Genomic DNA, 16,457 nt, shown 5'->3' with positions numbered 1-16,457 from the left:
TTTAAAGTAGGACTGAAACCCTAGTTGAACTGAATCCAAAGGCTGAGCTCTTTCTATTCAAATAGGCTGCTGTTTTCATTAAGTTGGTGAGCAATAAAAGCTAATGAGATTGTACTTTCTTCAAGAAAAATAAGGAAGAGGAAAAACATGCTATTCGATGTTTACAATTACATGAACGACTGTATGTTTTAAGATATTGCACTACAGTTTCCTAAAAGGTCCTCTTACTCTTGTACTACTGCTCTACATTTGGCCTGTGCCAGTGGCTGTGTGGAAGTGATCACTCTCCTGGTGAACAGAAAATGCCAAGTTGACATTTGTGACAAGCAAAACAGAAGACCTTTAATATAGGTATATAGTCGCCAACTCTTTCAGCATGACATGAGTTTGATTTATATATATATAATTAAAATAAATGTATCTTATTTAAATATGACTAGTTGGTGAAACCTGTGGAATGTGTATTTTGAATTCTTAGAATTTACAATCTATTTCTTGATCTAATATGGACAGGCTGTACATTGCCAGGAAGAGACTTGTGCCATCATTCTGCTGAAACATGGCACCAACCCACATCTTAAGGATATCTATGACATCACTGCTCTCCATTATGCTGGGTATAATGAGAGTATGTTACTGGCAGAAAAACTGCTTTCTCATGATGCAAATGTTGAAGCAATGGACAAGATGTAGATCCATCAACTTTCTTTTCAAAATATTTGTTTTAACCTTGACATAGGTAAGGGTCAATTTTTTATATTTGGAAGCTCAAGCATTCACTAAATGCAAACAAATCAAGTTATTTTGAAATAACTTAATTGTCTAAAATTGTATTTCAAATAATGATACTTTGAAAGAAGCATTAAAGGGCACAACTTTTTAAAATACACTTTGGAAAATATTTGTATATTTCTTAAAGGTAAAACCTTTCCAAGTTTTTTTTAAATGCAGGGTTTTTTTTTTCCTAATTAATGTAAAACAACACAGGAAAGAAAATATGCCTTGAAAATAGGCTTTATCTTAAAACTCAAACAAAACAAAAGCAACTTAGAATAAATAGACATCTTGCTGCTGCTGACAATTTTCTAAAAACCTGATATATCATCTCTCAGTGGCGAGGCTTAAGGGGGACAAATGTGAAGGGAAAAGGAGAGCCATCAGGAATACGCAGGTCACCTGGAAATTAGGTAACAAGGAAAAATGCCAAGAAAAGGTTTTTTTTTCGTTTGTTGTTCTTCCAGTTTATATGTTGAGACAAGGTGCTCTTTAGCTGTGAGGCTAATAAATTTTGGTTTGAAAAAGAGAGTGAGTTGAAACTTGCCTAGAGATTAATTTTAGGAGGACTCTGAGGAAACCATATGGACAGTGAGTATGTGGTGACAAAATGAGAAACACTTCAACAGAAGATGAAACAAATTATTAACTGACTTATTACCCATCCAGGCGAAACAGCCACTTAGATCTAAGAGTCTAAACTTTCTTCTCAAATCTAGAATGTCTTGATGGAAAGGTGGGAGATAAGGAGCTTATTAATAGCAAAATAAAGTTGGATTTTATTTGTCCCTGTTCTACTCATACCCATGAAAATTAAATGTAGGTTTAATAAATGACTCTATCTCTTACTCTTTTCCTTTTTTGGCCACATCTACAACTGATAAAAGGAATTAGCCATGTGGGTGAGAGAGGAGACTGAAGTGATTGCCTGCTGCACTAATTCTCAGAATTGTACATTATAGTGACCTGAACAAATTTTGTTAAAAATCTAAAATTTTAGGCTTTCCCCTGAAGCTTTTGATGTAATAGATCTAATAAGGCCTGAATGTGTATGTTTAAAAATGTTTTCTTGAAGCTGGCCACAGTGGCATGTTCCGTTAGTCCCAGCTTGAGCCTAGGAGTTTGAGTCCAGCTTGAGCAACATAGTGAGACTCTTATCTCTAACCACAATAACAGCAAACAAACAAACAAACAAAACCTCCAGGTTTGGATACACTCCTGTTTAAGAACCCCAGAATAGATAAGTGCAATATATACATTTCTGTATCTCAAAAAATATAAAAAATCTCTAGAAGAGTTGACGTTTGCTAAGTGCTGCTTTCTTCAAAGTTCTACTTTTCAATAAGATTAGCCTGACTTACCTGTTTTTCTCTATCTGTGACTGGGAAGTGAAACGGAATATTATTGGCAGTATCTCTCAGCTTACGGAATATTATTGGCAGTATCTCTCAGCTTACAGAATAACACCCTTTTTTCCCACCATTAATCATTCACTGCCATTTAGAGAATTTTTAAAAATTTGCTTATGGTTAATCTTTCAATAAGTAGAAGCTGACTCTTTAATGATTTCATGTCCCTTTGTCACCATTCAGGTGATTATGTGTCAACAAATGTTCATTACAAGTTGGGTTTTCTCAATTAAAATAATAGCCAACTCTAAATTTTTTTTTTTAGTTGAAGTTGTATTATGAACTATCTCAGTATGTCTGTTAAGTTTATAGATCTTTAGCATAACCAGGATGTCAGCTTTACACACTGAAATCCATGAAGTTGATATAAATTTGATATAAATCAAAATTCTTTTGATTAAAAGTATTTCCATAGGAAAATTATTTTAATAATTTAGTTTTGGCAGTCATATAAATTATCTATTTGGCTAACAATCTGGGAAAATTATATACAAATAGATTGTAAATGAATATATGTTGGAAAAATTCTTGAAGTGGGTATTATGAGTCTTAACAGCAATTTTTATTATATATGAGGGCCTGATGTTTTTGGTAAAACATGATACTAGAGAAAGAAAATATTTTTCTTACAAATACTTGGATTATACAAAACCATTTAGTTACACATTGATAACAAATATAAAAACAAAAGGGCTGTATTCTCAATGTGCACAGATTTGTTTGCATCTATAAATTGAGTCAACATAAAATTTAGAACACTTATGCAGAAATCTGGACTTCAGACTTGTCTTAAAAAATAAAGTATGGTGTCCCCTGAGTTTCTATCACTGTTGGCCTGCTGTGCAGAGGATGCTTCTTTATAAAAGGCGCATATTCTCCAGTTTGCTCCTGTGCCCACATCAGTACTTTCCTTACTCAGATAACCTTCCTTTGTCCTTGTAAGTATTTGAGTTTACAACTCCTATGTTGTAGTATATTTTGATAAAGATTTCAAGGCTTTTAAGTCAATGTGTATTTGTTTATAATATATAGTCTATAGCTCATATAAATCCCTCAGTTATGGGGTTGAATTTTAGAATTTAGTTTAAAACTCTTTTTCTTTATCTATACCACAAATGATCATCTTCCCATATGAATGCCTACAAGTTTTTATAGGTTATTCCTGGTTGTAGTTGGATAGTTTATGAATATTGCAGACATTATATCTTTCTCCTCAGCAGTCTTCCTTAAAAATGCAAGTGACTTATTGACTTTTATTATGCTAGAAATAACCCATATGGATCAGTATAAGAACTTTTATTGATAAGCCATTATATTTGTATTTGCTTTATATTTAGCCTAAAATAAAAAATAATTTTAAATAGCCATTTAAATGGAAACCAATAAAAATGGATTTAAAAAGTAGAGTTGCTTTAGGGTTCCAGCATTACCATTATAATTGAGAATATAATTTCTTACTGGGCTTTGTTTATATATATATATATATTTTTTTTTTTAAGTTTTTTAAACCTCTCTCTCTTACACAGAACATAGTTAGCTTTGTAACAGTTAAGATAAAAATCTGTTCTCTTGTATTAAAAGAAACCCATGGACTATTTAATAATATGGAAAATATGTACATTTGAAGCCAGTCACTTTTAATTCAGAGTTCATTTCCTTAGTGACCCATTTGGAGCAGGAGTGCCTGATATTGGCATCTGGGATCCTAACATCATTGATAGAAATGAATCAAGCAAGTTTGTACCACCCAGAGGAAACTTCCAACTGTATTGGGAAGCTCTGGAAACTGTATCTCTGAAACTCTTAATTTCTTAAATGTTAATATTTGCCATGAAAAGTATTGTCAAATGAGTATTAGGTAAAGTTAAAGAGATTTCTTGATTACTGGATAGAAAATACAGTTTTGTAATACTTCTCATATGCAGATTGTCATAGAGCCTCTCGGGTTACAATAAGCAAATATTCTTTGGAATATAGTTTAAGAAACAGTGCTCTAGAGATAACAATTTAGATCATTAATTTATGTAAAAAACTTAAAGTATTTGCTAATATGTTTTAGGTTTTGGGGGCTATAGAGATAAAAGATACAGGCCTTACCCTCAAGAAGCTCTTGGTTTCAGTGGGAAACAATAAAGTGATTAAAATATACCATACTAAGTGCTGGGATCAAAGCAAGGATTCTTGGGACTGGTATGTTTGAAGGGAGTTTTGGTGATCACCACAGTTAATGTGGGGAGGCAGAGCACAGAGGAGTGAGAAGGAAGGGACTGGTTTTCATTTACTTCCTTTCTATATTGTATGTTGAAGTTCAAACATCTTAGAGAAGATGTTTATTTCATTTGAGAAATTTGTAATTTTTTGAAATTTTTTGTCCTGTTTTATAGGATGGAAACACACCAGTTTATTTGCTGTAATTTGCAAGAGACAGCAAATGGTGGAATTTTTAGTGAAAAAACAAGCAAATGTACATACTGTTGATAGGCTGAGACAGTACAGTCATTTTTGTTTAAAATGAAAACCTGAGTGTTCTAGAGTGGAGTCACTTAAGTCAGAAATATTAATAAGATTAACATAATTATTGACATATAGTAAAAAAAATCAATCTCAGGTAGAAAAGAAAATATTTGGACTAAGCAACATAAAGAACATATAGTAGGATTCAATTTCTCTTATAATATAGAGTGTTTGTTATTTGTAACCTGATGTTTTTGGTCTTGTAATCTAACATTAGCTAAAGGTTTTTGTATTTTATTAATTTTTGAAGTGTGGACTTTTTAGTTTATGACTGCTAGTATTGCCATTATTGTTGTTATTATTAGTTATTGTTTTCAGGCTGTAGATAGCTCTTATCTGACTCCTAGCTGATATGAATTACAATATATCAGACTAGGAAAGCAATGGGGAAATCTTCATTTAAATCTTTGCCTACTTTAGATAAATGACCTCAGCACATTTTCTTGGCCATCAAGGGACTATAAGTTAGCAACTTGTACTATGTCATACCCCAGTGGAACAAGAGACTTCCTTGTCATTCCTTTCTTTTAGCCTTGGTGATAATTTACAAAGATGAACACTTGAGCACCCAGGATGCTTATGGACACAAGCTAGTACATGTAAATGGTTATTATGTCTACATTGACAGGCAGGATATTAAATTGATAGAGTGTATCAAACTAGCTGTTTAGTAATGACTTTATTAAAGTTCTTGAATGGGTTATTTCTTTGTTATTTTAGAACAGCCTTCATGCTTCCTGTACATTATGGCTCATCAGGTATTGTCAATATTTTTCTTCAGCAAAATATTAATGTCTTTACTCAAGTTATGTGTGTATGAGATGCAGAAGATTATGCTATTTATCGTGGTTTGACAAGGTAAGTGTTTGTATTAAAAGGCCAGTTAATACTAAACTGATGTTTAAAATAATTGCAACCATTGAATCTTATACATCAGGTGAGAGTTCATAGTTTGGTTCAGGTAGTTTGAAATAGCAAGAGTTAGTCCACTTTTTAGATGGAAATCAAGCAGAAGGCTAGATTAGTTAGAAGTAGAATGTAAGATTCTTTCAGGACTTTTAAGACCTTTATCCCTAGGGATCTCAATGTGGTGGTTCATTTTATTCTAAGTATAATCCCATGCATCAGATAAAAATAGAGACAAATCTTTGACTTCTTTTTTCTTCATTTCTTTTTTTTTTTTTTTTTTTTTTTTTTTTTTGAGACGGAGTTTCGCTCTCGTTACCCAGGCTGGAGTGCAATGGCGCGATCTCGGCTCACCGCAACCTCCGCCTCCTGGGTTCAGGCAATTCTCCTGCCTCAGCTTCCTGAGTAGCTGGGATTACAGGCACGCGCCACCATGTCCAGCTAATTTTTTTGTATTAGTAGAGACGGGGTTTCACAATGTTGACCAGGATGGTCTCGATCTCTTGACCTCGTGATCCACCCGCCTCGGCCTCCCAAAGTGCTGGGATTACAGGCTTGAGCCACCGCGCCCGGCCTCATTTCTTTCTTCTTCTACTTCTTCATCTTCTTTTTTTTTGGAGAGGCATGGTCTCACTATGTTGCCTAGGCTGGTTTTGAACTCCTGAACATAAGTAATCCTCCTGCCTCAGCCTCTCAAAGTGCTAGCTACCATACCTGCCCTGACTTTTCTAATGAGTTATTGGGTCTTGAAATGTTCAATTTAGCAGAAAATCTTGTATTGTCCTCTGGGGCTATCTCCTGTGTCTTCCTTCTTTGAATTTTCCAAGAAGCTAAGGTGTTTTCTAAGTCTAAGGAAGGCAATCTTTCTTTACAAGTCAGAAGGGGGAAAATAGGCCATTCTAATTATTCTGTTGTTTCCATGGATTCACTTGCTGTGTTGTTGTCATTTGTAACTGATCCTGCAATCTGATAATGATTGACCTTTGCCACCAGGATGCATTCACTGATTCAGACCCTTCAGTTTTCATGGTGATTCATACATAGAGTTCAAAGCTATGGTGTTTTTTAGTTTATGTACTTATGCTCAGCCATTGTTCCCAGCACCCTGCTCTGGGAGCCAGGCATCCTAGCTTTACCCACACAAGTAGTGAGCAGATTGATGCTTCCCCTACACTAAAAACATGATTTGGAGCCCACATCTCAGCTAGACTTAGGCTAGGCCTTCATGGTAAGTTATCCTTTGAGACCCCTGTTGGTCTTTTCTCTGACAAGTATTAGTTGAGATTGTTCCCACCAGTCAGAGGTGTTAAAATAGTGTTGCAGGAAGAGGTTAGAGTTCCCTTTCCCTTTTGCTATCAGATTTGTATCTTGAGGCTTTTTTATATCCTGTGCAGCAGCTTTGTTTAGATAGCAGAAGGTTCCATGTTATCTTTCCACAGAGGATTGGGAACCAACTGGCCTCTCAAGTAATCAATTTCTACAATAATAAAAATCTCCCAGGTACTTTCATCTCTACCTCAAGTTTTAAATATATTTTAAAGTTCTACCTCACAGCAAGCCAGTCAATAAAATTGAGTTGGATTTAACAGAGCTAAGCGTCTTCTATGACTCATGAGTATCCATGTATAAAACAGGGCTTTGTACTTCTTTCAGCAGCATATGCTTTAAAATTGGATCAATAGAGAGCAGATAAGCATAAGCATGGCTGCTGCCTAGGGATGGCACACAAATTCATATAGCATTCCATATTTTGCATTGCCCCAGTAGGTCATTTGACTATTTGTTGACCAGCTCAAAGGAAAGCAGTGTGAGTCAAACCAAAACAGGAGATACCTGAGATTAAAATTGTGATTATTACTATAAAACAACTGATGTACGGTGATGTATGTAATGAGAACAGAGCTGAGTAACATATGGGATGTTACATGCAAATATGTTGTTAGTACATGTCTTGGAAATGGGAAATTGTCAACTTGCATTCCTTCATAAACCTGAAAAACAGTAAAAGCAGGGTGTTTTTCTTGTATGTTAGTTGGAGAGGACCATGAAGATCCAGCATCTTAGCACAGATGTGCTGGCTCAGTTTGAAGAGGTAGAGAAGGAGTGGTGGTTGTCCAAGCCAGGTTTTGACACCTGTTAATTTTCTGCTTTTGGTATGATTGATGAGCTGAGTAATAGGGGACAATTACGTTATCTATTTTAATGAGATAATATACATAAATTTAGTTATAAGTTATGAATTAGCTAAAATGCCCTGGATTACAAGCCACAATACAACCAGTAAACAAAATTAGCACTTAATAACATTTTATGAAAACTGCAACATTTGAATATTAGAACCTATGGAAAAACACACGAGGCTTTATTTGGGACTCCAAAATTGTTTCAGCCATAAAGTTCAAGAATAAGTTATTCCATTGCTTTACTATTTCTCTGAACATTTAAGCATGCAATCTCATTACATCTTCCTAACAACGTAGTGAAGTAAGGTAGCAAAATCCTTATTTTTTAGAAGAAACCATGGAACCTAAGAGAAGCAACTTGTCTGAACACAAATACCTACTGGTTACAGAGCAAGGACTTGTTCTGAGTGCAGGACACTTTACACGATGTCCAGCTACCTATAGTTAATGTACTGAGCTGTGCTCCCTCCATTTATGAGTACTTCACTTTTTTTTTCTTTAATTAAAAGGTTAATAAACTTGTAAAGCTTAAAATTTTGAAGTGTATGGGACAGAAATTAGTTCTGGTATTAGTGCTGATATTGCCTGAAATGGTTTAAGAATTTAATATGTGGCCGGGCACGGTGGCTCACGCCTGTAATCCCAGCACTTTGGGAGGCCGAGGCGGGTGGATCACGAGGTCAAGAGATCGAGACCATCCTGGTCAACATGGTGAAACCCCGTCTCTACTAAAAATACAAAAATTAGCTGGGCATGGTGGCGCGCGCCTGTAGTCCCAGCTACTCAGGAGGCTGAGGCAGGAGAATTGCTTGAATCCAGGAGGCAGAGGTTGCGGTGAGCCGAGATCGCACCATTGCACTCCAGCCTGGGTAACAAGAGTGAAACTCTGTCTCAAAAAAAAAAAAAAAAACATAGTGACAGGAGAATCACATTAGAAAATGCTTTCCCCAATAAAGGAAATATAAAATTTGGTTAAGGTTTATATGGATAAATATTAATGTTGGCTTTTAAATCATACTAGATGTTACTTTCATAATATTTATGCCTGTATAAATCTTCAGTGAATCAAATTACTTATAGTTATCATGGAATCTCCCTGGTACCTTTTATTGGCAAAACTGTACAGCACATAGCATATAGCTTTTTTTGGACACTTACTATTTTGGTATCATACAGTTTTTAGGAGAGATTTTTTTTTCTACTTATTAGTTCTGTAGTGAGACTAAAATAATATTAAAATTTGTAGAAAACTAGCTGGGTGTGGTGGTGTACACCTGTAGTCCCAGCTACTTGGGGGTTTGAGGCAGGAGGATTGCTTGAGCCCAGGAGTTTGAGAACAGCCTGGGCAACATAACCAGATTGTATCTGCTTTAAAAATATAAATTGTAGAAATTTCAATTTATGTTATCAAAATTTGTATTACAAATGGATTTTTGTGTGTTTTATAAGTTGTCCATAAAGGGTATATGTAAAACATTTCATCTAATGAATAACATGTATTTTACTGCAAATAACCAGTTATATAAGCAGACTCTTAATACCAATATGGTAAGACTTTAACACCATAATTTTGTCATTGTAGTTTATTTAAAATATCCACTCAAAGTCTTTATATTACATTTGGAAATTGAAAATTTCAGAAATTTTTATACTTAATTGTTTAAATAATCATTTGAAGTTGGTAGTAGCATACTACGAGCTACTGGAGGTCACAGACATATTCGTGTGTATCCTGGAGTACCTGGCATACAGTGTTCCATGTAAGAAGCATTGTAATTGTTGCTTTTTCGAGATGGAGTTTCACTCTGTCACCCAGGCTGGAGTGCAGTGGTGGGATCTTGGCTCACTGCAGTCTCCACTTCCTGGCCTCTGGTGATCCTCCCACCTCAGCCATCCAAGTAGCTGCGACTGTAGGCCTTTGTCATCATGCATGGCTGAGTTTTGTATTTTTTGTAGAGATGGGATTTTACCTTGTTGCCCAGGCTGGCCTTTAACTGTTGGACTTACGTGATATGCCCACCTCAGCCTCTCAAAGTGCTGGGGTTACAGGCATGAGTTGCCACATTGAGCCTTAATAGTTAGTTGTTTAATCTGAATAAATAGATGAATAAATTTTTATATAATGGAATGTTATAAGTAATGTACATAATGTATCTATTGATTAAATACTGCAGTTAAAAAATATTGCTTATATTTGTATTTTTTTTAATGTTTCAGGATGTCTAAGTTTTGATGTGTTATTTGAGGAACTATGCCATAAATAAAAAGGAAATAAATTAGAAATAGGTCATTAATAGCAGAGTTACAATATATTTTCTATAATTCAACTGGAATCTTAGATTATGATTTTAGACTAAAATTTCTTAAACATTTTATTAGCCCCAACTCATGCTCTAATAAATAGGCCTTTGTAAGTCATGCATTACTCTTTAGAATTCTAGTGACCAATTCTTTCTCTAGGTGGAAAGTTGATGGAAAGTTCTAGTTTTCCCTCTCTGTAATAATAACCGTCTTTCAGGTACTGGTAGATGACCATGGCTAGCTAACTGAATGTTTTATAGTAATAAAATTCAACTCTGTATCACAGAAATATTTTTAAAAAACTTATTGTAGCATAAGTATTAACCTGTATCGTTAGGGCTAGAAAGGAACAAAAGGCTCTGTTACATATCTGTTTCTCCATGTACTTTATTGTACATCATCATGTTGTTTCTTTTCTCTCTTGGCTGAAGCTCATACTAAATAGACTAATTAGGCTTCTTTGTTGTTTCTTCCTTCATCCTCACATTTTAAAAATGATTTATCCCCACCTAATTTTTTTCTCACAGATCTTATTTCTTTATTGACTGGTCTTTCAGTCCATCTGTGTCTTTATTGTCAGCAAATTTAGTTACACCTTTCTCTTTAGTTATCTATGTGTGGCTTTCAACAATTATTGCCCATAAGATTTACTCTTTTTTTTCCTTTTCTTTGGAAAAGCTGAATTTATATACTTATTTTTATCTTTTTGACAAACAGAATAAAAGCAACTAATACTATTTGCAATGCCAACCCACTTAAATAAGGTACCACTATAAACTAAATTCTCATTTGCCCCCACAAGAAGTGATTTATGCAAATAATTATCTCCTGCATATGCCCATAATGAATTACTTGGTTTAGCTCATAATTAATAATTATGTGCTAAGTAAATTACTGCTTCATAGTATAATTCTGCTAATTTGCATGATTCATTTAAGAAGCAAGTGTAGTGTAGTGCCAGAAAAATAAAGTTTAGAATGTGCGAAAAATCACTTTGTGTTCTGAAAATAAGTTTATCTAAAATCTACAGAATTATTTCAGGTTAAGCTGTGGCCAATGTATCATTCTGTGGTATATCTGGATGTGCAAAATCATAAGGAGGGTTAGAGAGAAACAGTTTCAATCATAAATTTTTATTGAAATTGGAACTTGAAAAGATAATACTGCGATTTTAGCATATTTATGTATTTTGATTGTCCAATATAGATCTACAGTGAACATTTTTGGTTAAGAAAAAAACATGGAGAGTAGTAACTATGTGGGACTGTAATAACAACAATTTAGTGTTGTAGTAAGTGGAAGTCATTCTCAAAAACAGAACACACTGAGTACTTTTGTGGCAGCCACTCATAGCAGCAGAAGTATAAAATAATAATGGTGTATTCTAATGTTATGACTGTGGAGAGAAATGGGAGGGATGTGACTTTTCACTAGAAGCAGCTGGTGCATAGTTTTATCAGCACCAACAGAAGTCAAAAGACATGTTAGCATCCTGGTTCTGCCACTTACTAGGTATGGGACCTTGGGAAAAATTCTTTGTCATTGACCTCGTTCATAAAAATGGTACTAATGGTACCTCTCAGGTATGTGTGATGAACAAAAGTAGTGGGAAATGTAAAAACATTTGTAAACTGGAAAATATGTTTACACATGTGAGACAAAATGATCACAGCAGTATTCAGTGACTTAGTAAAACTCAAGGAAAATTTTTGTAAACCTGAAGGAGATAAAATGGCAATAGCATCAAGAAAACAATGGGAAAGAAGGAAAAGGCATGAGGATTTTAAATTTGGGGTAGGGGTGTGTTCAGTTTCAGCAGGCTACTACGACTGAAGATGTCCTATAGGAACACAGTGGTTTGGCACATGAGACCTTCTGATGAAATTTTAACTGCTTGGACGTAGAATTTATTTTGGTTATAGATCACAAACTGTGCTAGTCAGTGAGACACTGAATATACAAGATGAGATCTTATGCTATAGTAGTAGGAACAGAAAAAGAAAGAAAGAGCAAATACTTCTCACTATAAATGCTTTCTATGAAGAAAATAGAAAATGTTAGAAGTTATCAAGGAAGTTTGTAGTTAGGATCGGAATGGGAGGGGAATGGGAGAGGAATCGAAATCTGTGGTCAGAGAAGACCTCTCTGAGTATGGTATTTAAGCTGCCAACTAAAGGATGACACACATCCAGCCAATGTGAAAGTCTAAGAGGAGGAAATTCTGAATGGAGAGAACAAAGAATCACATCTATTCATCATTTTGCTCTTAACACCCTGGAAAGGGCAGAAAGCCATCATCATAAATATTTTTTATGATTACAGTATGTACAACAAATGTGAAATTGAATCTTGGCACATTTTAGATGCTTCCTAAATAAATATTCTTTTTTTTTTCCTTTTAAAGAAAGCTTGCTACACTTTTGAAGTTCATTCGCTTTCTCTCTCTCATTTTCTTTTCTTTCTTTTCCTTTCCTTTTCTTTATTGACAGGGTCTCACTCTGTTGCCTGTGCTAAAGTGCAGTAGTGCAATTTCAGCTCACTGCAGCCTTGACCTTCCAGGGTAATGTGATCCTTCCATCTCAGTCTTCTGGGTATCTGGGATTACAGGCATGCACCACCATGCCCAGCTAATTTATGTGTCTTTTGCACAGATGGGGTTTGACCATTTTTACCAGGCTGCTTTCAAACTCCTGGGCTCAAGCGATCCACCCACCTTGGCCTTCCAAAGTCTTAAGATTAAAGGTGTGATCCATTGCTCCTGGCCTGATGAATGCAGCCAATCACCATGGCACGTGTATACCTATGTAACAAACCCACATGTTCTGCACATATACCCCAGAACTTAAAGAATAAAAAAAATAAAGTTACACAGTTGATCACATATTTGCTTGCTTTTATTTAAATATAACAAATTTTATTACTATATTATCATTCTATTCAGCCATTTTTTCTATCAGTAAAGATTTTATCAAAAAAATGTAGATTTTTTTCAAGTCTTTGTTTACCTAAACGAAGCATCTTCTATGGTGTTCTATTGATGCTCAATATGACATGTTTCTAAGTTTTCTATCATAAATATGTTGACATTGAAATATTTATGAGGATATTTAAATTTTTAAAATATTGTATTATACAAGTAATATGTATATCATATATATTTTATATACGTGTATGTGTGTATGTATACATAAGCTTTTGAGATGGTGTCTTGCTCTTTCACCCAGGCTGGAGTGCAGTGGCACAATCTAGGCTCACTGCAACCTCTGCCTCCCGGGTTCAAGTAACTCTCCTACCTCAGCCTCCTGAATAGCTGAGTTTACAGGCGTGCGCCACCACACCCAGCTAATTTTTGTATTTTTTAATAGAGACAGGGTTTCACCATATTAGCTAGGATGGTCTCAATCTCTTGACCTCATGATATGACCACCTCAGCCTCCCAAAGTGCTGGGAATACAGGCATGAGCCACTGTGATTGACTGCCAATATGTATTTTTTAAATGTTTTCCTATTTTTGGTGGAGGTCGCAAAGTAGAATTAGGTACTTTGAAGCTAGTTCCTGACTGAAATATGCACATGCTAATATTCTGTCTGTGAATATGTTTCCTTCGGGTTACCATGCTTGGATAAGCAGGTCAATTGACCTATGAAGATAACAGATGAGCCTGATCTAGAAAGTACAGAATGTGATAACATTCTCTACTGGAATGCTTTGGTTTTCAGTACATGCTTCTGTTATTTTTTAAGTCAAATTAGTTTTAAAATACTAAATTGAAATTTCGGGCGAGACAGAGTCTTGCTCTGTTGCCTAGGCTGGAATGAAGTGGCATGATCTTGGCTCGCTACAGTCTCCACCTCCCAGGCTCAAGTAATCCTCCCACAACAGCCTCCCAAGTAGCTGGGACTACAGGTACACACCACAATGCCTAACTCATTTTGTTTTTTGTGGAGATAGGTTCTCATTATGTTGCCCAAGCTCGTCTTGAACTCCAAACTCAAGCAATCCACCTACCCTGGTTTTGCAAAGGGCTGGGATTATAAGAGTGAGCCACCAAGCTTGGGTAAACTGAGATTTATTTAAGTAAATTGATTAGTGCTTGGTGTGATGGTGCACATTGGTTATGTCAACACTTTGGGAGGCAGAAGTGAAAGGATTACTTAAGACCAGGAATTTGGGCCAGGCCCAGTGGCTCACGCCTGTAATCCCAGCACTTTAGGAGGCAGAGGTGGGTGGATGATGAGGTCAAGAGATCGAGACCATCCTGGCCAACATGGTGAAACCTCATGTCTACTAAAATACAAAAAAAAAAAAATTAGCTGGGTGTGGTGGCATACGCCTATAGTCCCAGCTACTCAGGAGGCTGAGGCTGAAGAATTGCTTGAACCCAGGAGGCAGAGGTTGCAGTGAGCTGAGATCGTGCCACTGCATTCCAGACTGGCTCCTGGTGACAGAGCAAGACTCTGTCTCCAAAAAAAAAAAAACAAAAAAAAACCCCACAACACCAGGAGTTTGAGACCAGCCTGGGCAATGTGAGATCTTGTCTCTACAAAAATAACAATAAAAAAGTAGCCTAGCATGATGGTACGCAGCTGTAGATTCAGCTACTCAGGAAGTTGAGGTGGGAAGATTGCTTGAGGTCAGGAGGTTGAGATTGCAGTACCATAATCATGCCATATACATTCCAGCCCTCAGTAACAGAGTGAGACAGTTTCAAAAAGGAAAAAAAATTGATAAGAAAGTCTTTATGCAACTCATTATAATTTTTTAAATGGAAACTCATGCTTGATATTACCTCAGCAGCGTGTCCCCGAGGAAGTGTCAGAGCCTTTACCTGGACCTGCCAATGGAAGAACAACAACAAACAACAACAACAACACAGTATAGTTAATGTAAAAGAAGGTAAGAATACTATTTTATTTAAAAAGTCATTTGATGGAATTTTTTCAAAATAAAATGAGCACTAATATATTCAAATAGCTAAAGAAAATGTTCTATTAAATGTATAATAAGTAAAGAAGGAGTAAAAAGGTGATAAGTTGTATATCTAAACAGGGGTCAGGAGTTGAGTCTACTGAAAGTATCACTAAATGAGCTGAATTATTAGTTCCCATTTTAAGATACTCTAAGATCTGAGGAAAGTCAGGAAAGAGGGAAGAGAAAATGAATAAAAGAGAGAAAGAATGAGGAGGGCAGAGTGTACATGGAATAAATGAAGAAACAGCATGCGGGTGTATGTAAAGGAGGGTAGTAAAGTCAAACTGATTTGTAGAAGAGCAGGGTGATAGGAAAGAAGGTAACGTCAGCTTCCAGCACCAAAATGCATCAGAGAATTAGAGTAACATCTTCCTGCTCTTGCTGTCATTCTCACTATTGGAGAGGCATTAAGGATTGAGGTACCTCACAGAGACCTGTGTTTTATCTACCATAGATGAGTATCACCATAAATGGTCAGCCATGTATGGCCATAATTTAGTTTTATAGAAAATGTTATAACTTCATCAGATAGTATCATATAGGCAAAATTAACATAATTGAATAGTGTGATGTGATTTATGGAGAGGAAGTTAGAGAAGGTATAGCCTGATTAAAAGTTTATTAGAAACATTATGGCTTATAATGCAGAATTAAATTCAGGGATTTAATGGGGAAGAAACTGAGGCTAAGTTCCAGATGGGCAATTAAGGTAAACAAACATGGAAGCACATAGGTGTAGAACAGGGCATCCAAATTTTCATGAATTAGTTGAGGAGCTTCTGGAAAATGGACATTCTCATTCAGCATGTGTGGGATTCTGCCCTTCTCAGGAGTACTCAGGTGGTGTTGGTGCTATTCCTTGGACACAGCTCTGAATAACAAGGAAATAGCCCTCCTTTAGAGAAATCTGGAAAAAGAACCATTGGACAGCAATTTAAAAAAATGACAGAATCAAGGGAAGGCATTAATCTCCTTTTGTTTCTGAAGCAGGATTCTAGCCACACAGGAAGCAGAATGAGATGAAAACAAATTATTGGTGTATACTACTGCTGAATACAGATGAAAAAAGTGGTCACAAAAAAGTTTGTTGGGGGACTTTGGAGTTAAAATCAAGGAAGCTTGAGACACCTCACTTCCAGTTCCTTGGGCATATGCTCAGTCTAGCAAAAGCAGTTATTGCTGTGGAGAGTACTGGATGCAGGAGGGAGTGCTAGAATTGGGGTAAACCACAGCAGCTAATTTCTCTTCATAACTGTCAGGCCTCGGAGCAAGAAGTTTCATTGACATGAGTGAATAAGATGTGATTAAATTGTATTTTGGCTAATTTTTGGGGGGTCAGCCTGTTCTTTGATATGATAGCTGTTTTATAAAAGTCATTTACAGAGTAAGATGACATGC

At 35.8% G+C, this 16,457-nt stretch overlaps 1 protein-coding gene and 2 pseudogenes across 1 annotated transcript in view; 2 read left to right on the top strand and 1 right to left on the bottom strand.

Moving 5' to 3' along the window:
* The window catches only part of LOC135278037 (cAMP-dependent protein kinase catalytic subunit gamma-like), a 28,558-nt pseudogene that overhangs the window by 6,579 nt on the left and 5,522 nt on the right, over nt 1–16,457 (top strand).
* On the top strand, nt 7,244–7,356 carry LOC135278150 (U6 spliceosomal RNA; annotated as a pseudogene).
* Nucleotides 14,562–16,457, bottom strand: part of LOC105727841 (multidrug resistance-associated protein 1-like) — a 50,430-nt gene continuing 48,534 nt past the window's right edge. Inside the window, exon 6 of the mRNA XM_064384437.1 lies at nt 14,562–14,922. Coding sequence (XP_064240507.1) covers nt 14,683–14,922 — 240 coding nt within the window. The 3' untranslated portion in view covers nt 14,562–14,682. The remainder of the gene's footprint in view (nt 14,923–16,457) is intronic.

This window comes from Aotus nancymaae, unplaced genomic scaffold, assembly GCF_030222135.1.
Source record: "Aotus nancymaae isolate 86718 unplaced genomic scaffold, 86718_ANA_hifiasm-v0.15.2.pri h1tg000036l, whole genome shotgun sequence".
In the NCBI taxonomy this organism is placed as follows: Eukaryota; Metazoa; Chordata; class Mammalia; order Primates; family Aotidae; genus Aotus; species Aotus nancymaae.
The sequence above is the reverse complement of the archived record's forward strand: the minus strand, read 5'-3'. Positions and strand labels throughout refer to the sequence as shown.